Source organism: Gigantopelta aegis, chromosome 14, assembly GCF_016097555.1.
Source record: "Gigantopelta aegis isolate Gae_Host chromosome 14, Gae_host_genome, whole genome shotgun sequence".
Taxonomy (NCBI): domain Eukaryota; kingdom Metazoa; phylum Mollusca; class Gastropoda; order Neomphalida; family Peltospiridae; genus Gigantopelta; species Gigantopelta aegis.
In genome coordinates this window covers 18,274,629-18,300,037 of record NC_054712.1, presented here as the reverse complement: position 1 = coordinate 18,300,037, position 25,409 = coordinate 18,274,629, and the positions used below count along the sequence as shown (strand labels likewise).

The window sequence follows — 25,409 nt, the reverse complement described above, 5'->3', positions numbered from 1 at the left end:
GCTAAAAAGTTAAAAGAGTGTTTTGTTTAACGACGCCACTAGAGCGTATTGGTTTATTAGTCATCGACTATAGTGTAAGGGCATATGCAATTACGTGGAACTTGAATGTCGCTTACTGGAATCATTCATGCAGTCTTCTCGCTAGGTAAAAATTAAAGGAGGGCGGCTGCGCGACCCCCACCCTCCCCCGCCCTTCCAAAACAACAAGTTTATTTTGCTTAACAACACCACTAGAGCACATTGATTTATTAATCATCGGCTATTGGATGTCAAACATTTGATAATTTTGAGTCTTTGAGAGGAAACACACTACATTTTTTCCATTAGTAGCAAGGGATCTTATATGCACCATCCCACAGACAGGATAGCACATACCGCGGCCTTTGATATGCCAGTCGTGGTGCACTGGCTGAAAAGACAAATAGCCCAACGGGCTCACTGACGGAGATCGATCCTAGACCGACCGCGCAACAAGCGAGCGCTTTACGACTGGGCTACGTCCCGCTCCTAATGTGTGGGCAAGTCGCGAACATGCTGGGAGCAGTTTGTTTTGCCATATTTGGCTTTGTTCCCAAGTTATTTTGATCAGTATAGATGTTACGTACAGCTGATACAGTAGGCTATTACAGTCCAACTACAAAACAACTAAATTAAAGGAAGACTGACAGAATCACTTATGAATTGAAATTTTGTTTTATTAATCTCTGGCAGTTATGCTTCACATTGCTACTTTTGTTCGCAAGTAAAGGACTCGTTTTTGATACAGTTGTCGTCAAACCATTTCAACCCATAACCTTTCAACAAGAGTGCGCAATCCTCAGAATTTCTAAAATCGTTGGGTTCATCTGTGAACCAGTCAGTGTAGTTTAGTTGTTTAGGTACTCCATCGGATATCCACATCCAAGTGCCCTCTTCCTGGATGTCGTTTGCTCCAATCCAACAAGTTGTACCTGATATATATGGAGTAACTGGTTATTGTCTTAAAATATCGGCTTTATCCTGCGAAGGTGAGAATGGCGAATGCAGCTAGGTTCGATATCTTAAGACAGTAACCAGTTATTTATTTTATCCTGCCATCCCACAGGAATAGTGGGAACATCATTATTTATTCCATTTTTGTGTACAATTCAATTTTAATTCAATTTATTGCATATTACTAAACAAACAAACATACAATATCAATAACAAAAACAACAACTACAATTAATAATAATAACAATATTAATGTACGGGCCAGACAGAAAAACAAAATGTGTATTTTATCCCGCAATCACTGTATACATTGGGGACGATATTATGACTAGATACATGTTAATAATGATAAATTTTATTCAAATATCTTTTTAAAAGTCTATGGTCAAGTAAATTTTCTGACAAAGTTCCATAGGAAGAAATATATCACGACGTTATGTGTTTTCGATAGCATAAGCGAAAGATATTACCAAAAAAACGAAAGATATTGTCAACAATTAGGAAATATGTATATAATAAATAGACCATTTCATGGTGTTATTTTCCGAATACGATTTTTATGTCAACTCGTGATGTGTGAAATCACACATCACTCGTTGACATAAAAATCGTATTCGAAAACCCCCATGAAACAGCCTCTATTTATTATATACATAGCAATCAAATATATAGATCTACGGAAACCATAAAAGTCATATCCGGTGAAAAGTCATATTTTTACTGTATTTTAGCTACAGTGAAAATATAGAAATCGTATTTACTTTTTTTGTAAAAGTGCATGATTAAGCTTAAATTATCTCCCTTTGTCTCGTTTCTTCGTATTTAAGTTTGATGATTACCAATGCATCTGATCGTATTTGAAAAAAAAAAAAAAAACCCAGTAATTTAAACAACTGAACCTATTAAAAAGAGATACGAAGTGCACTTACGATAAAATATCTAAAACGAATTGAATACGAAGCTAAATAATGATGACACAATGTAGTGTCATTGAGTGTCAGTGTAAGAATTTAACGGCGTTCGATTCATTTTGTTTTTATGGGAGTGTTTGGAGGATTGCTTTGTCAGGTATGTTTGCACAGCAGTATTATTAAATAAATGTTAACAAAGATAATTTTTATTCAAATTTCTTTTTAAGTCTATGGTCAAGTAAATTTCTGGAAAAGTTCCATAGGAAGGAATGTATCATGGCGTTACGTGTTTTTGATAGGATAAGCGAAAGATATTATCAAAAAGCGAAAGATATTGTCAAAAATTAGGAAAGATGTATATAATAAATACACCATTTCATGGTGTTTTTTCCAAATACGATTTTTTATGTCAACTCGTGATGTGTGAAAACCATCACTCGTTGACATAAAAATCGTATTCGAAAAAACCCATGAAATAGCCTCTATATATTTTCGGTCACTGACATAAGCTCGTCTCGACTCGAGTATTTCAGAGTAGATTTTCAACTATCTAATTAAAATTAGCTCCACTGGTTAATTATTATTACCTGTGGATCTAACAACACCCCGTTGGAGCTCATGTCCAGTTGACCTTTCATTCGACCAATCAAAACTTTACTTGCAAAATCATGCCAGTGATTTGAAAAGAATTTGAAAACATTCGGGATTATGCCGAGGGTATACGAAATGATTCGGGTGAACTACGAAGTATGCCGGAAACTAATTTCAATATAAAATTTTATATAAAATTAGTTTCAAGACGAAAAAAAAACCCCAAAAACGTGATGGTATAGCCATAAAATCTGTTTATACTAGTATACAATCCAGAGTTTATTACTGCACTCCCCCCCACCTGTTTTTTAATGTTGAAATAGACCAACAAGTTCGCCTATTGCATAAATAGTCTCACCCGATATTTTTAGAATTTGTGTGTTCCAGAATAACGCTATAAAAGGCGAAGTGTAATTGGTCGATATTTAAATTGTTATTTATAGATTAAATGTCACCTCGACATGGGAGTCCACGCAATGCTGTTAGATCTACTGGTAGACCAGTAGAGTTAATTTTAATCAGACTAGGGTTTCTGCCAGAGGGTAAAACGGGTATGGTGCCATAACCAAATTTTTTTTTTTTTTAAGTTAACATTTTGACAATATTAATGGCTCTACTGTATGATTTTCGTAACCCTAACCCTAAACATAACCCATTTTCTTTCTGGGGGAGGTCCACCATACCCCCTGTTGACTGTGGTTGCGTTCAATTCCATAGTGCCATACCCAAAAATCTGTTTCTGTACAGAAACAGAAAGAAAGAAAGAAATGTTTTATTTAACGACGCATTCAACACATTTCAATTACGGTTATATGGCGTCAGACATATGGTTAAGGACCACACAGATATTGAGAGGAAACCCGCTGTCGCCACTTCATGGGCTACTCTTTCCGATTAGCAGCAAAGGATCTTTTATATGCACCATCCCACAGACAGGAAAGCACATTCCACGGCCTTTGGTGCACTGGCTGTGACGAGAAATAGCCCAATGGGCCCACCGACTTGAATCGATCCCAGACCGACCGCGCATCGAGCGAGCGCTGTACCACTGAGCTACGTCCCGCCCCTGGCAGAAACACTGCAGACTGGGTTTTCAATAAACATACTCTTTAACTCATTTGTTGAAGTACAGTAAATTCAAATAACTTTTAGTTTTGCCATAACAATACAAAACTTGCATATTTATTTATAATTATATTTTCTTTGCGTCTATACACTATACGGCAATCTGATTGGTCCAGAGGTACTTACTTTTTTTCGTTCATATCTCGATGAACTGAAAACATTTAAGCCACGCCTACTACCCCCCATGAAGTGGCGACAGCGAATTTCCTCTCTCAATATCTGTGTGGTCCTTAACCATATGTCTGATGCCATATAACCGTAAATAAAATGCATTGAGTGCGTCGTTAAATAAAACATTTCTTTCTTTCTCTTTAACCTGATCATTTTAACATCTTGTTTATGACGACTGACCCAAAAATAAGAGTTTAATTATTCAATTAGATTACCGAGGAATTCAAAATGTCCGACATTTGTTATGATGTCATTATGACGCTTTACCAAAAATTCAAGATTAACATCAACAATTTTTTAATCTGTGAGGTATAATAAACTGATGTATGATGGTCGTTTGCTTTCTTAAACATATTCCCACGGGATGACAAAAGGCCGTAGATTACAAGTTAAACAGCGGGGCACCCCACATTTTATAACTTTCAAGAGGACCTGACTTTAAAGGGACATTCCTGAGTTTGCTGCATTGTAAGATGTTTCCCAAAAATAAAATATTTCTACGATTAAATTTACATATTAAATATATTTTCTTCTTTAGAATAGCATCATCTGTATATTTAATGTGTTTCTGGTCGTCTTACTATTTGTAAGAAGCACAAACTGGATTTTGTCTTCAAATAATTTAGTACGTACGAAAAAATATATTTTAGGAAATAAAATGAAATTTGACCTAGTACAAATATTATAATGACCAGAAACACGTTTAATATACAGCCACTGATATATTATGCAGAAAAATATATTAGATATGTAATTACAATCGTTAAAAAGTCTCTGTTAGTCGATAACATCTTAAAAATTGCAGCAAACTCAGGAATGTCCCTTTAAACATGTAGGCCATATAGCTAAAGATCGAAAGGCGTCCTAAGCCAAGAACCGTCCTATTTTACGTACGGCTTGTTTATTACGAATCTGCGCGCGCGTGAACTTTGACAACTCAATAATTTGGAACCAGGAAGTACTTGCTACCGATAAAGAAAAAAAAGAAGAAAAAATAATAATAATAATAAAAAACAGGCAAAAAGTTATTTTTATACAAAATGCATTATACACGATCGTTATTTAAAATAGTAGCATCGATTAAAATCATATATATGCTATATTAAAGGGACATTCCTGATTTTCCTGCACTTTTTAAGATGTTATCGACTAACAGAAACTTTGTAACAATTGTAATTACATATCAAATACATTTCTCTGCATAAAATATTAGTGGCTGTATATTAAACGTGTTTCTGGTCGTTCTAATATTTGTACTAGGTTAAATTTCATTTTATTTCTTAAAAAATATTTTTGACAAAATCCAGTTTGGGCTTCTTACAAATATTAAGACGACCAGAAACACATTGAATATACAGACACTGATATTCTAAACAAGAAAAAATATTCAATATGTAAGTTTAATCGTAGAAATATTTTATTAGTCAGAAACATCTTACAATGCAGCAAACTCGGGAATGTCCCTTTAATACCTACCTGCATTTAAATAATCAGCACTTGTCAACAGCGAAATAATCCTGTCGCTGTCACGTCTGCTTTCATCTTTGGGTCAGGTCACGTGACGTACGTATTATTTCAACAAAAACGAATTATGGAAGCCCATATTACCTATAGGACGCTTTCCGATCCAAGCCTTGAAATGTACACATTCAACTGTGGCATATGTCAAATAATCAAACTGATCGCGCGATTACAATGCGTGTGCGTTGTAACCATTTTCCCGTTAATAGGACACTTCACGATCCTTCGAGCATATATATATACTCTTCAAAAGAAGAAACGCAAAACCACATTGTCGTAACATTTGGAGAATTGATTTAATTATTGAATGGTGAGTCCGATAATTACCAAATGTTGCAGGATTGTTCACAATTCACTCTAGTCCATTGTGAGTAAGTGATAGGACACACCACCAAGGTCAAGGTCATCTGGAGTAATACCGGGTGTACCCCATACAACTGCGGATGACGTCCCGGGGGATGGTGGCCCACTCGGCCTGCAAGGCTGCTGCCATAGGGTCTTGTGGTTGTCGCTGTCGGAGGCGTCGTTCCAACTCGTCCCATAGATGCTCAATTGGGTTCAAATCCGGTGATGTCGATGGCACATTAATGTTGTTGTTCTGTAGGAAAGCCGTTGTGAGACGTGCTGTGTGAGGCCTGGCGTTGTCATGTTGGAACACTGCGTTGGCACACTGCGTTGGCTGGAACGATGTGTGGCCGGAGGATCTGGTCAATGAGCCCTGTGCATTCAGGTTGCCCTGCACGTGGACCAGGTCAGTTCTGCCAGTGTGTGAGATGGCTGCCCACACCATGACACTACCCCCGCCGAATCTGTCCACTTCCTGCACGCAGTTTGCCGCATAACGTTCACCACGTATACACGCGACATCTTCCATCATTTCACTGAACTTCTGGCACCACTGCAGTCGGAGTCGACGGTGTTGTGGTGTTAAGTCTCGAACTGGTCTGGCACGAATTCCTACCTCACGTAGGCGGTTCCGTACGGTCTGGTCGGATATCCTGCGCAAACGGTATTGCTGCGGCTGTGGAGGTGGCAGTAGTCAATCGTTCCCGAAGGTGGCGTACCCCGGTGGTAAGTGACAAAAACCGGATCTAGGGAAGTCACATGTTATCCATGTTGCTGCTTAACGATCCCACAATCTGGAGAATGTGGGGACACATGGAATCAACGGCCGTGTTCGGCGTCTATATGTTGTTTCACTGAACGTAATGTCAAAACTGTCGGCCAGATACAGAGGCCAGGCAAGCGAACACCCTGATCGTCGCGTTGCACGTTGCACAATGCGTGGCTGCGTTTTTGCGAATATATCACCATTTTTTATTGTACCTGCGTTTTATCGAATGTAATAGGTTTGGGACACAATGACCTTATATTCACGATCCTTCGAGCATATTTGCGTTTCTTTTTTTGAAGAGTATATATATATAAAGAGTTTAACTAGTTGAAGTACCTTTTCCATTTGCAATGAGATAGTTCTTGATAAAGGTATTTTCTTCAGACGATGTAATAGTAGTTAGGTAGGAATTCATGTTTTCACAATATTTCTGAAATGTAATAACACTTTTTAAAATTTAAAAAACCAAGCATTCTGAGAGTACTGCTAAAGGAATGCATGCCCTCTACTGGGCCCAAGAAATGTTTGTACCTTCTAAGTTCAAGGGTCATAACTCTGTTAAAATGCGTAAATTGCCATCAAAGTCAAACTTAAAGGAAACATGTCACGATACCATATTATAGCTCATTTTAAAAGCAAAATGATATAAAAATAATATACAAATAAGTTTATAACAATAAAATGCGCGTAGTTAACTTCCAATGAAGAAATTACGCCAGTCAGTATCAAAGTACGATTTATGCATATTTATTCGTGAAGGTTCGGGAAAAAAAGGAAGTGACGTCAGAGCCGCTGTACTCTTCCATTGTTGTTAACTGTTTATATATGGAGTAAGGGGCTTACGATCTTTTCAGTCCAACAGTGCCGTACTGCGCGGCTTTTGGGTGTAAAAATAAACAGTTTAAACGATCGGGATTGTCTTTTTACGGTTTTCCAAAAGATTGTATCCTAAGAAAGACGCGTGTATTTTATCGCAAAACAAAAGATTGGACACCAACACCACATAGTGTCAGCCTATTTACAGCCCGGAGCCCGAACGTTACCCAGAGACAAAAACAGTACTCGGTTGCGAATGCCGAGGTGTACATTGTACATATTTGGCACAAAGATACACCTCAGCATGATGTATTTATAAATGTTAAAACAAAAATGTAGAATTTTTTTTTAATTTTTAATGTTTTTGAAAAAAAATATATATATATTAGGGCTGTAGGCCTACATAACAAAATCTGTATTCACCGTCCGAAGAAGGAAACGTCAATAAGTAATTAAATATGGCATATACAAACATGGGATTTGGCATGAGGATACATCTCAGTACGATGTATTTAAATATGTTTAAAACAAAATAATAATAATTTTAAATAATGATTTTAAGCCCCAAAGTAACACGAAGTTCAATACAAACTAAACCAATAACAGCCTGAGTGTAATAAAGTTCTGTTCTGTTCTGTCTGTGTCGAAATAACTATTATGTTTCATCCACGGGCTGACTTGCGAATCGGAGTGTTGTTTTAGTTAATTGGTCCTTTCTTTCCGTGGCCTGCACATGCGATTCCTGATTGGCAGGTGTATATTGCAGGGTATCGACCAGGTAAGTGATTACCACTGTCTAGACATACGTACAAAATACTTGCCAGTTTTATAAGATCACAGGGTATTGTGGCGTAACCTGTCGCGATTATAGTACAATGTTAATGGACATCATCAGCCAATCAATAAAATATTTACATGCTCCTATACCACGAAGGTTTCGAGCATCATTATCAGCCGCCCTGCTTCATTACTGTAAATAATGCTGTAAAACCCTTGATTAAGTAGACTTTCCCATTTAAAATTACAAAACTGACCAATTACGTAGTACCAAAGAAAAGAAAATTATTACATGGGTATCGTGAGTGGTCGTTTTAACTCTAACGCACCCTACCAATAGGCCTAATAATATGCTGCTCTTTTTTTTTTTTAAGCGAGAAAAATACTATAACCCCATTTCGTTCTATTGATGCAAATTGAAATATATTTAGTTAAAAAGTTGATTATACTCTCAAGTCATTTACAAGTCAGGTTAATGAAAGTGAAGCGCCTTGTCGTAAATTAGAGCGTTTGTTTACACTGTGCATATAGATTTCATTATGTACAGCCCGAACATGAAAAATGCGATATTTTCTAAAAAAAACAAAAACAATGTTTGTCCTACATTTATATTTTTTACATATTTAAATACATCATATCGAGGTGTATCTTTATGCTAAATATGAACAGTATACACCTCGGCATTAGCATCCGGGTTTTGGTTTTGTCTCCGGGTTACTTTCGGGCTCCGGGCTGTAAATTGGTCGACCAGTCTGGTCTGGCACCATCGGTTTCTCCACCCTCCGACTCGCTATCCGTTTTTTCTTCAGTATCACTGTTGTAAGTAAATGTGTCTTTCTTCATTTCCCAACAGCTCGAATAATACGGCAAAACGTTTTGCGAACGAACACTCATTGTTTTGGTAAGCTGTTAAAGGGACATTCCTGAGTTTGCTGCAATTTTAAAGATGTTATTGACTAACAGAGACTTTTTGACGATTGTAATTACATATCAAACCAGGAAGAGTATAAGTATGTAGTTGTAGTTATATTTTAATTTAATATTCTCCGTAAAAGAAACGTTTATGGACGGATAAACGAAAATACGGACAGATGAATGCATAACAGTAACAATAATGGCCATATACGTATACGTCACATTGAAGACAATCCTCAATGTTCTTGTGGACACCCTATTGAATATGCAGAACATTTCCTATGTCACTATCCAATTTTCAGGGTGCATCACAATACCCATTTACAGAAGTACTTGCTTCTCAACTATTATATTTTACTATTTGGTGATCTGCAGTTAACAACACAGGGAAATATAGACATTTTAAAATCAGTTCAGGACTTTATTGAAAGCAGTAATGGTTTTCAAACTTCAAGGTCTTTCTCTCTTTACTTCTCTGTGAACCTGGGTTTTTTCTCTTATCTTTCATGTCTCTCAATTTGCTCTTCTTTGTTTCCTGTTTCACTATAATCTGCAGTCAATTCTTTGTCATAACTGATTACTTTATGTTCAGTTATCAACAGCTGTTGTTACTACTTCTATCAGTTATGTATATGTTACTACTGACCGTCATCTTGTTTACGTGAATGTATCTGTTCTAAAGTGTTGGGGAAAGGTTCTTATATAGGATTATGGTTGTAGACCAATCCCTACAGCAATGTAAAAGATGGAATAAATATTATTTAAACTTCATGTCTTGATCACATTTCTAAATCAACATTTTCATTATACAATTTGTAAAAACTAGAATAACAGTTATATCTAGAACAGCAATACCACACATTTGAGAAAACTAGAATAACAGTTATATCTAGAACAGGCATACCACACGTATTTCCGGTCCAGTACATTTGGCAATCACATGTGCAAGTTTTGCTGTTACGGGTGCCATGTTCACATTGAATGTTGCATATTTCTGCAAAATAGAAACCATACAGAAAGCAGTATACGTACAAGCATGTAGTTGTATTTTAATTTTCTATGTTAAAGTTACCACATACAGTTACGGGAGGGTCAATATATCCTGTCAATCAAAACATCGAAACGTGGAGTTATAATCAGTCATACCATAATCATATATCAGGTCCCACTTGTAAAAAAAATTAAACGAAAGAAAGCGCATGTGTAGGAAAGTATGCATGCGGGTGTCTAGTCTGTTGTAAGGTAAGTTTATAGGGGATTCAGGTCATGCTTCTTAATAAAATATATTTTCACAAGAGTACCGGTGGTAAATAGAGTATACAGGTATAACAGTCATGTACATTAAAAATAGACATAATCTGTGCTAGACACTGTGCCAGCTCTTTCTTCATCGTCTGGATTTTGGTCTTCAAGCATATCATTCTAGAATAGATATTTATGTGTGTGTACACACACACACACACGCACGCACATACACACATAGACAACACACAAACACAAACACACACGCACGTACACACACACACACACATATATATATACATACATACATACATACATACATACATGTATATATATATATATATATATATATATATGTGTGTGTGTGTGTGTGTGTGTGTGTGTGTGTACGTGCGTGTGTGTGTGTTGTCAAAGGCAAAAGTTATTGTGACATGGATTGTTTGCAGTAATAAATTTGTGAATGGATTTATGGATGTAAACCAGAGAAAATGTGCATGAAACAGGTTAAAGAAATGCAACCAAACTGTTGTTGCAGCGATTGCATGCTTTGTGCAAGAAACATGGAATATTCGGGAGAAATGCTGTTGTCCAGTGTTCACCATAAAAGGCCAGACATTCAGTCGCAAATCATTGCCACTCTGTGCAGAAGTCCAGAAGTCAGAAAAAACACCATTAGTGAACTGTTTGATGCAATTTCGTCATGCCACGCCTCAGTGAAAATGACAGATGGCTAATCTGGGACCCCACAGCGTGATGTCGCACGTCAATTCAACGTCCACAGAAACACCATATGGCACTTATGGCAACGATATCAACAAAACAACCAGGTCAGGGACTGTCCCCCTAGCGGCCGACCACCCGTAACAATCCCTCGCCAATCCCAACCAGCAACCCTCACAGCCCGTACCATCCCTTTCTTCAGCGTTTAGTAGCCTCAATGATACGATGGTGTCAGGCCTGTATCAATGCTCAAGGTGGACACACTCGCTACTGACTGTGTGAACTTCGCTCTGGATTCCCTCTAGCGATGTGGCTAATTTGCATATGGCAGGTACGCCCTTTTCATGGACTATTGCTCGTTTCTATACCTTAGGACATTTCTCTTTCCATGTTATAACGTTTCATACACGGCAGTAAAAACTTATCATCAATTATCTTTGTCTTTTGTGTGTCACAATAACTTTTGCCTTTTAATATATATTAATATATGTTAATATACAATGTATGTATGTATGTATGTATGTATATATATATATATATATATATATATATTCTTCAAAAAAGTAGTGGAACTCTAATAAGAGTCTCCCATTGGCCATTTGAGGGAGTCTGTTCCACTCCTCTTGCAGCGCCTGACCAAGTTCCGTTAACGTGGTCGGCGGTCTTTGACGCTGACGCACGCGTATCCCTTTCATGTCCCAGACGTGTTCAATGGGGGAAAGGTCTGGGCTCATTACTGGTCATGGCATTCGATAGATGTTGTGTTGCTGGAGGTGGGCATTGACGATTCGTGAACGGTGAGCACGGGCATTGTCGTCCTGAAAAAGAAAACGCCGACCCACACGCCTAGTAAACGGGACAACAAAGGGTGTCAGTATGTTGTCCCGGTAGTACTGCCCAGTGATCTTTCCTTGCACAACATAGAGGCGGGGGGGGGGGGGGGGGGGGGGGTTCTGTCAGTCATAGTGATACCACCCCACATCATAACCGATCCACTGCCAAATCTGTCAGGAACTCGCATTGTGACGTTGACGTGCCGTTCATTTCGTCGTCAGGACTCATCTGAAAACATGACACGTGCCCAGTGACCTTTCCTTGCACAATATGGAGGAGGTGGGGGGGGGGGGGGGGGGGTCTGTCAGTCATAGTGGTACCACCACACACCATAACCGATCCGCCGCCAAATCTGTCATTGTGACGTTGACGTGCCGTTCATTTCGTCGTCGCCAGACCCGACCACGCCTGTCAAGGAAGTCCAAAGTGAAGAGGGACTCATCTGAAAACATGACAAGTGACCAGCGACGAATACCCCAGTTCTGACGCTCCCTACACCATTCACGTCTGTGGGCAATGTGACGATTTTTCAAGGTAGGCACAACCCGGAGCCGTCGAGCATGAAGATGGGCTGCATGAAGACGATTTCTAATCGTCTGACCCGTAACTCGGACACCAGTAGCCTGATGAAGGTTTACAACAATTTGATTTGCCGTTTGAGCTCGATTCCTTGGAGCCTGGTTACTGATGAATCGATCCTGTACTCTTGCCGTTGCCCTGGGACGACCTGAACGGGTTCGATCGTCAACATTTTGGGTTTGTTGGTACCTGTTCCATAGTCTGCTAATCACTGACGTCGAAACATTGTAGGTGTTGGCCACTTTACGCTGTCTTCTGCCCGTTTACAGCATCCCAATAGCCCGTAGACGCTCATCGCGTTGCATACGCCGCATCGCAAATTCAAACAATAAAAATTACTAAAAACAAAATAACAACTGTATAATCAACAGAATGAAAAAGATTGACAGAAATAATGTTCCACAGTGATTAATCGACCTTCCTTGAAATTGTCAAAATCGAGAATGACACACGACGCATGTGTACGGGGCAACTGCGTGATGCACGTGTAAACTATAAAATGTGTTTCGGTGTGTTGTTCGGTCTAATAGTTGATATCAACATATTTTGATGCGCGGTCTGTTTGGGATCGATCCCCTTCAGTGGGCTCATTAAGCTATTTCTCGCTCCAGCCAGTGCACCACGACTGGTATATCAAAGGTCGTGGTATGTGTTATCCTGTCTCTTGGATGATGCATATAAAATATCCCTTGCTACTAATGAAAAAATATAACGGGTTTAATTTCTAAGACTATATTCAAATTTACTAAATGTTTGACATCCAATAGCCGATGATTAATAAACAGTATGATCTAGTGGTGTTGTTAAATATAGGTGAGTATTGCTGTTTTACGCCCCCATATCACAAAGGAGTCTAATGTTTCCGCGGGAAATAAACATAAATATGAACGAGTAGGCCTAATTCCCTACTATATTGGTAAATTATGCCAAATATAGATCTGTGTTATTGTAACGGGCATTTAATAAAATATTAAGTAATACAAATCATTTTTATAACTGAGCGTTTTTCAATGTGTTTTTTTCTTCAAATCTGTACTTCCGATGTTTACGTAGCAACTAAGTTTATGACAGATGTATCGGACTACAAACAACGCTGCATAGTTAATCGTTTGTAAACGTGACACAATATTAATAATACGTGGATAATAAAATATATCGCATAGTTTTGGGGGGGTTTTCGTGGGGTTTTTTCGTTTTTAACGTCTGTATCAGATATGTAAACATGAATATATATATATATATACAGTATATGTAAAAATTAATATGTAATCGTGGGTTAATTCATTATCTACCACCTACAGGTAAGGTGAGGGAATAGGGTTAAACGGCCTAACAACTGACCTAACAATGCGGTACGTGCTATTTGGCTAATGTGAGGGCTTTAGATTGCACCAAAGCTGCACATGTACTATATATACGTGGAGGGGGGGGGGGGGGGGGGGGGTAGTTTTTGCAAAATTGATCAACTTCAGATTTCAATTTTATCAGAGTAGATTTTCCATTTTATATGTAATGTTAATTTCACCTAAATAAATGCCTTCTTATGCAGACACTGAAAATTAAATATGAATATGATGGATTAATCCATTATCTAAATGATCAGGATATATTTACAATTTGTTATTTGTAATTTTCATTTTCTATTTTTGTAAAAGTGGGGCGGGACGTAGCCCAGTGGATTAAGCATTCGCTTGATGTGAGGTCGGTCTGGGATCAATCCCTGTCGGTAGACCCATTGGGCTATTTCTCATTCCAGCCAGTGCTCCACAACTGGTTTAACAAAGGTCGTGGTATGTACTACCCTGTCTGTGGGATGGTGCATATAAAATATCCCTTGCTGCTAATCGAAAAGAGTAGCCCATGAAGTGGCGACATCGGGTTTCCTTTCTCTATATCTGTGTGGTCCTTAACCATATGTCTGATGCCATATAGCCACAATAAAACATTTCCTTCCTTCCTTCCTTTATTTTTGTAAAAATATACCGGGTATATGAATAACCTTACTGTATGTTTCCTATCCATGCTAGGAATAGTTGTAGGGAAATGAGACACTTAAGAATTCAATAGGCTGGATTTTAGAGTACCTGAACCACCGACGGTACAAGATCATCCACTGAGGGTACTTTTTCCTTAATATGGTATATTAATTTGTGTATTTGTTAGCTATTGTATATTTCAGCTAAGTAAACACCTTCTTATGTAGACACTAATAATTAAATATGTATATCCATTATCTAACTAAGGGTAGATTTTCAAATTATAAGAAATTATAATTTTTTGTCTATTTTTATTATTATTATTTTTTATATTATGTTTGTGAATAACCATACTTTATATTTACTATCAGTGCTAGGGATAGTTCTAGGAAAATGAGACACTTAAGATTTCAATAGGGTGGAGGGTACAAGATCATCTACCGAGGGTACTTTTCCCAAAATATAGTATATTAATTTACTTATTTGTTAGCTAATATATATTTCAGCTAAGTAAACACCTTCTTATATAAACACTAACAATTAAATATGTATATGATGGATTAATCCACTATCTAAATGATCAGGGTAGATTTCCAAATTATAAGAAATTATTATTATTATTATTTTTTTTTTTTTTTTTTTAAAATTATTTTAACCTTACTGTATATATAATATCAGTACTAGGGATAGTTCTAGGAAATTGAGACACTTAAGATTTCAATAGGGTGGATTTTGTAGTACCCAACTATGGAGGGTACAAGATCATCTACCGAGGGTACGTTTTCCAAATTATCGTATATTAATTTACTTATTTGTTAGCTAATATATATTTCAGCTACATGTACATAAACATCTTATATAAACACTAACAATTAAATATGTATATGATGGATTAATCCATTATCTAAATGATCAGATTTCCAAATTATAACAAATTGTTATTATTTGGGGTTTTTTATTATTATTATTATTATTATTATTACTTTTTTAAATATATGTGAATAACCTTACTGTATGTATACTATCAGTGCTAGGGATAGTTTTAGGAAATTGAGACACTTAAGATTTCAATAGGGTGGATTTTGTAGTACCTAACTTACCGAGGGTACATTATCATCCACCGAGGGTACTTTTTCCTTAATATGGTATATTAATGTATGTATTTGTTAGCTACTGATTTCTCGTTCCAACCAGTGCACCATGACTGGCATATCAAAGGCCGTGGTTTGTACTACCCTGTCTGTTGGATGGTGCATATAAAGATCCCTTGCTGCTAATCGAAAAGAGTAGCCCATGAAGTGGTGACAGTGGGTTTCGTCTCTCTATATATCTGTGTGGTCCTTAACCATATGTCTGATGCCATATATCCGTAAATAAAATGTGTTGAGTGCGTCGTTAAATAAAACATTTCCTCTTTTTTTGTTACTATTGTATATTTTATCAAAGTAAACACCTTCTTATGTAGACACTAATAATTAAATATGTATATGGTGGATTAATCCAATATTTAAATGACAAGGCCAGATTTCCAAATTATAAGAATTTTTTTTTTTTTTTTTTTTTTTTTTTTTTTTTTTTTAAATATATGTGAATAACCTTACTGTATGTTTATTATTAATGCTAGGGATAGTTCTAGGAAAATGAGACACTTAAGATTTCAATAGGGTGGATTTTATAGTACCTACATGTAACTACCGGGGGTACAAGATCATCCACCGAGGGTACTTTTCCCAAAATATGGTATCTTAGATTACTTATTTGTTAGCTAATATATATTTCAGCTAAATAAGGAAGTAAAAAATAAACACTATTTTTTGGTCCAATTTATTAAACAATCGGTTCAGAAATAAATAGCATGTAGTAAATTTCATAGTATGAAAAAAGGCGTTCCCTGTGGAACCGTTGGTAAAACGCGGACCGGACCGGAACATTGGACAAACTGATTTTTTCATTTAAAAAAATAGTATATATTAAACAAAGTGTTCGTCCATTGTGCATAGTTCAGAAATATATATTTTATCATGTAGTTGATTTTAACAATTGAAAATGTCGAACAGCGCATGCGCGAAAATGTTATTTTTCCAAATGCTAAACGCAGTTAGAAACTACTAACCTTTCCTGTTTAAGAAGTTAACTTTATCATAAAGAAAAGTTAAAATCATATCGAAAATGTATTACCAAGTTGTAGTCAAATATCGGAAAATTACATTACGTATGTTTTCATTTCCAATAAAGGCTATTTAAATTTTATTTTTAAAAATATTGAATATCCTGCATTAAAATAGCTTTTTAGTTAAAAGGAAATAGTTGACTCTTTTGAATAATGACACAGTTCTTATGATTTATTTCTCGAATAGTGACATAATTTGTTTGATTTGCTGTATAGTGTGTGTACTGAAAACATTAGAATGGCACCACGTATTTATAAGGCGTCCTCGTTTTCTGAAAATATTTGGAACATTTAACGTAGAGTTTTGCAGCGCTTGCGTAAAAGCAAAAGTAGGATTGTAACATTTTACTCGTTATTGGGAATACAAGTATACAGTAAAATAGATTTTGAGCCTTAATATAAACACGAAAATAACTACATAAATTAATGAATGAATAAATCTTTAATTTAACATTTAAACAAAATTAAAACTCTGTATCTTAATTTAGTATATTTTTTAAACTGCTGACCGGCCGTATCTTATTATTAATACAGAAACACACAATTATTCTAATAGGCCTTTAGGCCTAATAGTTGTAGGCTGGAGAAGAAGAAGAAAACAGACTCTTTTGTTTTTAAAGGAAATATTAATTACATAATTTTGCTAACAAGTAGTGTAGTGGTAATCTGAAGAATAATAGTATTTCCTGGATACAGTCTTGAATGTCATTGGTGTTACACATTGTCATTGGTGTTACACATTGTCATACATTGTCATTGGTGTTACACATTGTCATTGGTGTTACACATTGTCATTGGTGTTACACATTGGTGTTACACATTGTCATTGGTGTTACACATTGTCATTGGTGTTACACATTGTCATTGGTGTTACACATTGTCATTGGTGTTACACATTGTCATTGGTGTTACTTGTTTTGTCATTGGTGTTACACATTGTCATTGGTGTTACACATTGTCATACATTGTCATTGGTGTTACACACATTGTCATTGGTGTTACACATTGTCATTGGTGTTACTTGTTACATTGTCATTGGTGTTACACATTGTCATTGTCATTGTGTTACACATTGTCATTGGTGTTACACATTGTCATTGGTGTTACACATTGTCATTGGTGTTACACATTGGTGTTACACATTGTCATTGGTGTTACACATTGTCATTGGTGTTACACATTGTCATTGGTGTTACACATTGTCATTGGTGTTACTTGTTTTGTCATTGGTGTTACACATTGTCATTGGTGTTACACATTGTCATTGGTGTTACACATTGTCATTGGTGTTACACATTGTCATTGGTGTCACTTGTTTTGTTTGGTGTTACACATTGTGTTACACATTGTCATTGGTGTTACACATTGTCATTGGTGTTACACATTTACACATTGTCATTGGTGTTACACATTGTCATACATTGTCATTGGTGTTACACATTGTCATTGGTGTTACACATTGTCATTGGTGTTACACATTGGTGTTACACATTGTCATTGGTGTTACACATTGTCATTGGTGTTACTTGTTTTGTCATTGGTGTTACACATTTGTCATTGGTGTTACACATTGTCATTGGTGTTACACATTGTCATTGGTGTTACTTGTTTTGTCATTGGTGTTACACATTGTCATTGGTGTTACATTGGTGTTACACATTGTCATTGGTGTTACACATTGGTGTTACACATTGTCATTGGTGTTACACATTGTCATTGGTGTTACTTGTTTTGTCATTGGTGTTACACATTGTCATTGGTGTTACACATTGTCATTGGTGTTACTTGTTTTGTCATTGGTGTTACACATTGTCATTGGTGTTACTTGTTTTGTCATTGGTGTTACACATTGTCATTGGTGTTACTTGTTTTGTCATTGGTGTTACGCAAGAATATTTTAGCTGTCATTTCCCAAGAACCTTTATTTTTGAAATTTAAATTGTTTATTTAGGAAAGCATACCTTCTACCTTTATGACTTTGATGACATTTATTTTGAAGGACTCCATATTTCTAAATAATTAAAACTGCCATAGTGTATAATTTAAGTCACATACAGAATACCCGTGTGGAAATGCACAATTACACCCTTGGATAGTTTTTAATTCTAAAGTTATTCCATATATGTTATTACGGACACCTAAATAACACATCCATGTGTTCTTGATCACTATAAACCAATTGGATCACACTGCTGAACTACCCCATTTGTCCGGCAACACCAATGACATAATGAAGTTCGTAGAGTAACATGCGTCTGCACGTGTAGGCCGATTACAGTTTTGAGTGGCCAGATATAATTATTTTTCTTGGTTCATCTAGTTTCCAAAAGTCAACAATAAACATTTATATCTTTTAACTGTTTTATCTTGAATTTGTGTTTTTAAAAGTGACGCTTTCTGTAGAATGACCCAAATAGAAATCTACTCTGATCACTTAGATAATTGTTTAATTTTGTGTCTATAAACGTAGATTTTTACTTTGAGGAAATAGACATTTGCCAAGAAGTGTGTAATTTGTTAACAACTACATCAGTGTATGACTTCATGTGTACTTGGTAGTGAGATAATGTATTTATAGTCCAACCTACTAAAATCTTAAATTTATAATTTTCCAAAAAAACTACCGTAACTACTATTGTGTTGTTGTTATTATTTTTATTTAGGACAATTGTTATTACAAATAATTATAATTAAAAGCAGAGGACAGCATTTTTCTAATCGGTTTGACCTGTTCTCATTTATACAGTAATTATTTTAAATTATATATTCTGTAGTTGTTGGATTATTTTTGTTGTTGTTGTATGTTTATGAAATTAAGTTTTACAGACGTGCATTACAATTTTGTCACGTTTAGATAACCGTAACCACCAGTGTAAGATTCATCAAAATATCGGCGGGATTATCCCACAGAAGAAGAGAGTAGGAAAACAACAAACAACGACACTGATATACGCTACGTGACATTCAATTACACAATTTATTAACCACTCTGTATATTATTAAGTACTTGTTATATTAATATCTACAGTTGGAATAATTTTCATATATACACCAGAGACCTAATTCACTAAACCCTCGCAACTTTGCGATCTCGTACTGCAGTGCTAAAATACTTACAAAGAGGATTCTTTGTTATCTAGCAGAGCCTAAGAGACCTTTGTGAATAAGACCCTGGGGCCATGTTCCCGAAGCTGTCGGTCGTTATGCCTTAGCGACGTCGCAAATGTACAATAACGATACCATAACGATACGTTAAGCGACAGTTAGTTGAACGTGCAGTTACAGTATCGTTATACTGTCGTTGGAAGCATGTCGTAACATGGGAAATCTCTGTGTCGTTTGGTACAGAGGTGTGAAATAGATACCAAACGCATCTCAGAAATTAAATTTTATATGACCTATTATATTATATTCAGTTTTTATCATACTTCTAGGCCGCTTTTAGTGGCTAGGTTAAGCATGATAAAAGTCATATTGCGTACTATATTACGTAAATGTACATGTTTACAGAATATAACATATATATTTACTTCAGTAGATATTTCGTTAAAACTGCACATAAACTGTATGTCACAGTGTAGTGTGTACCATAACGTTCTTGTACACCACCGTCCCTTATTAAATCTAACTGTGACGCGTAGGTCTACATATTTAGCACTTTTAGTAAACGACAGAAATGTGCGACAAAAGTGTGATTCTTGTGCAAGGCGTGCTTTCTAATAGGCCTAGGTGTTGGTCGTATTTGTGTATTCACATTATCTGTACAAGGCTGACACATTAAAGGAGAGAACAATTAAGGCATTTGGCCTGGTATGCATATTCAACGATATATAATGCACATTATTGCTTAATATCAACACGTATAATCGTATAGTTAATTAATAAAACGGTTAAATGTGACGACTATTATATATAACGGGCGCAGCCATTTTGTACCATCTCAGTGAGTACGCCCTCTGGCGAGCTGGTGGTTACGTAATACTTAACGCGTCACGTCAGGAATGAGCCTTAGAACTAGAGAAACACAATCTACCTGGTTTTTGCGGGATGATAAATAGTCATACATTGCAATGTTCTGTAATAATACACATCCCAGTAAGCCAGCAATAAGTATATCCAGCACTATATATATTTGTTTTTAATACAAAATAAAATACCATTGTTAAAGTGGCTACACAACAATGATACACGGAGTGTTTTCTTAGTTAATTGGTCTATGCTGTTAGTTGCTTCTACCTGTAATTCCTGATTGGCAGGTGTGTATTTGATTGGTAACCAGACGAGCCAATTAATTGACGCTGTCTAGACACAAAAATACATATCGGTATTGTGTAATATTACCTGTCGCCCCTAAAATTGTAATGGACATGGTTTATTACTGTAAATAGTTCTGTAAAACTATTGATTAAGTAGACTTTTCCATCTAAAACCACAGAACTGACCAATTACGTAGTCCCAAAGAAAAAAAATATATCACTTGGGTATCGTGGGTTGTCGTTTTTGCTCCAACGTAGCATATCAGTAGGCCTAATAGTGTACATTTTTCCTTTGGATTATTAAACAGAGAAAAATACTATAACCCCATTTTGTTCCGTTAATGCAACTTGAAATATATTTAGTTAAATAGTTTATTATATTATTACGTCATTTATGCTGTTTTACAAGTCAGGTTGATCAAAGAGAAGCGCCTTGTCGAAAATTACTGCTTTTGTTTACACTGTACATACAGAAGATGGTCAGGAGCTGACGTCACTTCGCCCCAAGCTATCCCACCTGACGTCACAAAAACGAAACAAAATGGCTGCCCCCAGTTAGCAGGAATAATCATGTTTTTTTATTAACTCTAAAATTACGCGTTTTTCATTTGCTAAAGTGTCATTATGTGTTGGTGGTCCGGGTATGCATCTTTCCAACACATAAGACTTGTTTGAGTTGACCCTACCTTTAAAGTGTCAGTATGTGTTGGTGGTCCGGGTATGCATCTTTCCAACACATAAGACTCTTGTTTGAGTTGACCCTCCCTTTAAAGTGTCAGTATGTGTTGGTGGTCCGGGTATGCATCTTTCCAACACAAGACTCTTGTTTGAGTTGACCCTCCCTTTAAAGTGTCAGTATGTGTTGGTGGTCCGGGTATGCATCTTTCCAACACATAAGACTCTTGTTTGAGTTGACCCTCCCTTTAAAGTGTCAGTATGTGTTGGTGGTCCGGGTATGCATCTTTCCAACACATAAGACTCTTGTTTGAGTTGACCCTACCTTTAAAGTGTCAGTATGTGTTGGTGGTCCGGGTATGCATCTTTCCAACACATAAGACTCTTGTTTGAGTTGACCCTACCTTTAAAGTGTCAGTATGTGTTGGTGGTCCGGGTATGCATCTTTCCAACACATAAGACTCTTGTTTGAGTTGACCCTACCTTTAAGCATAGCAAGTGATGGTGATCGTACCGGTGAGCGCTGCTACGTTTTTCTCAACGCGGTCTTGTTTTGGTGAGATTTCACATTCGCCTGTCTTCGTACCGGTGAGCGCTGCTAAGTTTTTCTGAACGCGGTCTTCTTTTGGTGAGATTTCACATTCGCCTGTCTTCGTATCGGTGAGCGCTGCTAAGTTTTTCTGAACGCGGTCTTGTTTTGGTGAGATTTCACATTCGCATGTCTTCGTATCGGTGAGCGCTGCTAAGTTTTTCTGAAAGCGGTCTTGTTTTGGTGAGATTTCACATTCGCCTGTCTTCGTACCGGTGAGCGCTGCTAAGTTTTTCTGAACGCGGTCTTGTTTTGGTGAGATTTCACATTCGCATCTTCGTATCGCGCTGCTAAGTCTTGAGATTTCGTATCTTCGTACCGGTGAGCGCTGCTAAGTTTTTCTTTTGGTGAGATTTCAACGCGGTCTTGCTTTTGGTGAGATTTCACATTCGCCTGTCTTCGTACCGGTGAGCGCTGCTAAGTTTTTCTGAACGCGGTTTTGGTCTTCGCCAGTTTTATCGGTGAGAACGCGGTCTTTCACATTCGCCTGTCTTCGTACCGGTAGCGCTGCTAAGTTTTTCTGAGCTTCTTTTGGTGAGATTTCACATTCGCCTGCTAAGTTTTTTTTCTGAACGCGGTCTTGTTTTGGTGAGATTTCACATTCGCATGTCTTCGTATCGGTGAGCGCTGCTAAGTTTTTCTGAAAGCGGTCTTGTTTTGGTGAGATTTCACATTCGCCTGTCTTCGTACCGGTGAGCGCTGCTAAGTTTTTCTGAACGCGGTCTTGTTTTGGTGAGATTTCACATTCGCCAGTCTTCGTATCGGTGAGCGCTGCTAAGTTTTTCTGAACGCGGTCTTGTTTTGGTGAGATTTCACATTCGCCTATCTTCGTACCGGTGAGCGCTGCTAAGTTTTTCTGAACGCGGTCTTGTTTTAGTGAGGTTTCACATCCGCATGTCTTCGTTCCGGAATAAGCTGAATTATATTAAATGGCAACGTTCGGGAAAACTTGGCTGATTATACGGTTTTTACAATATTTCGAAGCGGCCGAGAAGATCCAAATGGAGACTTCCCCCATCCCCATGAAAATGCCGTCGCAAATAGATTTTACCAAATGCTTTTGCGCCGGCCCTGCCAATCGCCGCCGCGACGTTTTGAGAGCTGCAGTAGTGTCAAAAGTCAAGCATTGCTGACATATTAAAGCCAATATGGAAAAATTCATTAAACAAAGAACAACATTTTAACGGTTTATTTATGCATCAAACGTTAACCAGGGGAAGATCGGGGGGGGGGGGGGGGGGGGGGAGGAGGTGCAGGGACCCGGGCCCACTAAATTTTGCGATAGTTATAATTTTATTATATATTAATTTTCATTTTTTAACGATCCCCTTCCAAACCTCCCCAAAGTTCCCTTCACCCTTGGCATTCCGCCTCCTGTCATTGCGCCCCCCCCCCCCCCCCCCCCCCCCCCCCCCCCCCGCAATGGAGTTTCTAGATCCACAAATGTGGCCAACATGCGACAAAGCGACTCATTAAACAAAATGCTACCGTAACTGGCTAAATGTACATGACGTCTCAGTGCCGACTTACTTTTGCGACAGTTATATCTTTATTATATTGTTTTTTCATGTTTTTTTACGTTGAAGAATCCGAGGAATCCTTTCGGGAACGTTTGTGACCTTCGTCCACATGCCATTGGAGGCCCCTAAATGGATTTTGTGGACCCGCCACTGCCGTCTTAAAACCTGCTTTGAAGTCGGTATTTGTGTGTGTGTGTGTGTGTGTGTGTATGTGTGTCTGTCTGTGTCTAAGTGTCTGTGTGTGTGTGTGCGTGCGTGCGTGCGTGTGTGTGTGACACATACGTAGTGACTGACAGACAGAAGTTTGTTTTGTTTAACGACACCACTAGAGCCCATTGACTCATTAATCATCGGTTATTGGATATCAAACATTTGGTAATTTTGACATATAGTCTTAGAGAGGAAACCCGCTACATTTTTCCATTACAAGCAAGGGATATTTTATATGCACCATCCAACATACAGGACAGCACATACCACGGCCTTTGATATACCAGTCGTGGTGCACTGGCTGTAACGAGAAATAGACCAATGGTCCCACCGACGGGGATCGATCCCAGACCGACCGCGCATCAAGCGAGCGCTTTACCACTGGGCCACGTCCCACCCCTGGCTGACAGATAGAGACATACAGATTGACACACAGACAGTGAGCCACACAGACACCTGTTCAGGTATTAAGAGGTATAACCGGCCTTCGTGGCGCAGTGGTTAAGCCATCGGACTACAGGCTGGTAGGTACAGGGTTCGCATCCCGGTACCGGCTCCAACCCAGAGCGAGTTCTTAAGTGCTCAGTGGGTAGGTGTAAAGCCACTACACCCTCTTCTCTCTCACTAACCACTAACCTGGACAGACAGCCCAGATACCTGAGGTGTGTGTCCAGGACAGCGTGCTTGAACCTTTATTGGATATAAGCACAAAAAATAAGTTGAAATGAAATAAGAGGTATGGTTACCTTGTCAGGCATCTTCTTCTCGGCCAGTGACCCATACATTCGGAACACAGAAGCAAACTGCAGGTGACCACAAGCAGGACGAAAGTCAAAGAAAGTTTCATGTTCGGTATTGTAGCTGTCGGCTGTTTTGACAGATCGACAAATAATATCTACATTTATAGCCGTTAGAAACTCACTAAATTGCATATACGCATGGAACTTTCCCCAAACAAATCAATCGAAATGACGATATTGTAACATATGTATATCTTTATTTTTAGTCAGGTCGCCCTTCAAATGACTTTCACAACAAAAAACATTTAAGCGGAACTTTTTTTACTTATTTGTGACATTGGGGCGTGGCTTACGAAAAAGGGCGTGGCTTACAAACGCATTTCGCGAGATGTTGCATACTGCTGGCTACGATTAAATATTTCTGTGTTTTTTTGGCGCTGTATAAACCGACTGCCAAGTATATCCCTTTGATTGGTATTATACAACGTGAGATACTCCCATCCTACTTTTAAAGGCATTTGAAATATCAAAGTGGAAACTACTTGCGAAAACAAATTAATTAATTTCATCACAAGCATGGGCGTCGATCGGTGGGGGACACACACACACACACACACACACACGCACAGACACACGCCCCCCCCCCCCTCCCCTCCCCACACACACACACGTTTAAAGCCGGATTGACGCCCATGATCACAAGTGCCATGTATTTTAGTGACCGTTACTGAGAGAAAGAAATATATATGAACACATGATATTGTAAACCAAATTCCGGTCACTATTAGCATCGTAATCAGTGGCGGATCCAGAAAATCCATTTAGGGGGACCCAATGACATGAGGCGGAATGCCAAGGGAACTTTGGGGGAGGTTTGGAGGGGGATCGTAAAAAATATATTAATGAATATATAATAAAATTATAACTGTCGCAAAATTTAGGGGGTGCAGACTATTTATGCAATGGGCGAACTTGTTGGTCTATT

General features: G+C 37.7%; 1 protein-coding gene across 1 annotated transcript in view; it reads right to left on the bottom strand.

Annotated features, from left to right (window-relative positions):
* Positions 1-677: 677 nt before the first annotated feature.
* Positions 678-25,409, bottom strand: part of LOC121389114 (P-selectin-like) — a 26,459-nt gene continuing 1,727 nt past the window's right edge. Inside the window, exons 2-5 of the mRNA XM_041520728.1 lie at positions 24,431-24,579; positions 9,818-9,907; positions 6,742-6,835; positions 678-950 (exon numbers count right to left, since the gene is read on the bottom strand). Of these exons, the coding sequence (XP_041376662.1) occupies positions 727-950; positions 6,742-6,835; positions 9,818-9,907; positions 24,431-24,579 (557 nt within the window). The 3' untranslated portion in view covers positions 678-726. The remainder of the gene's footprint in view (positions 951-6,741; positions 6,836-9,817; positions 9,908-24,430; positions 24,580-25,409) is intronic.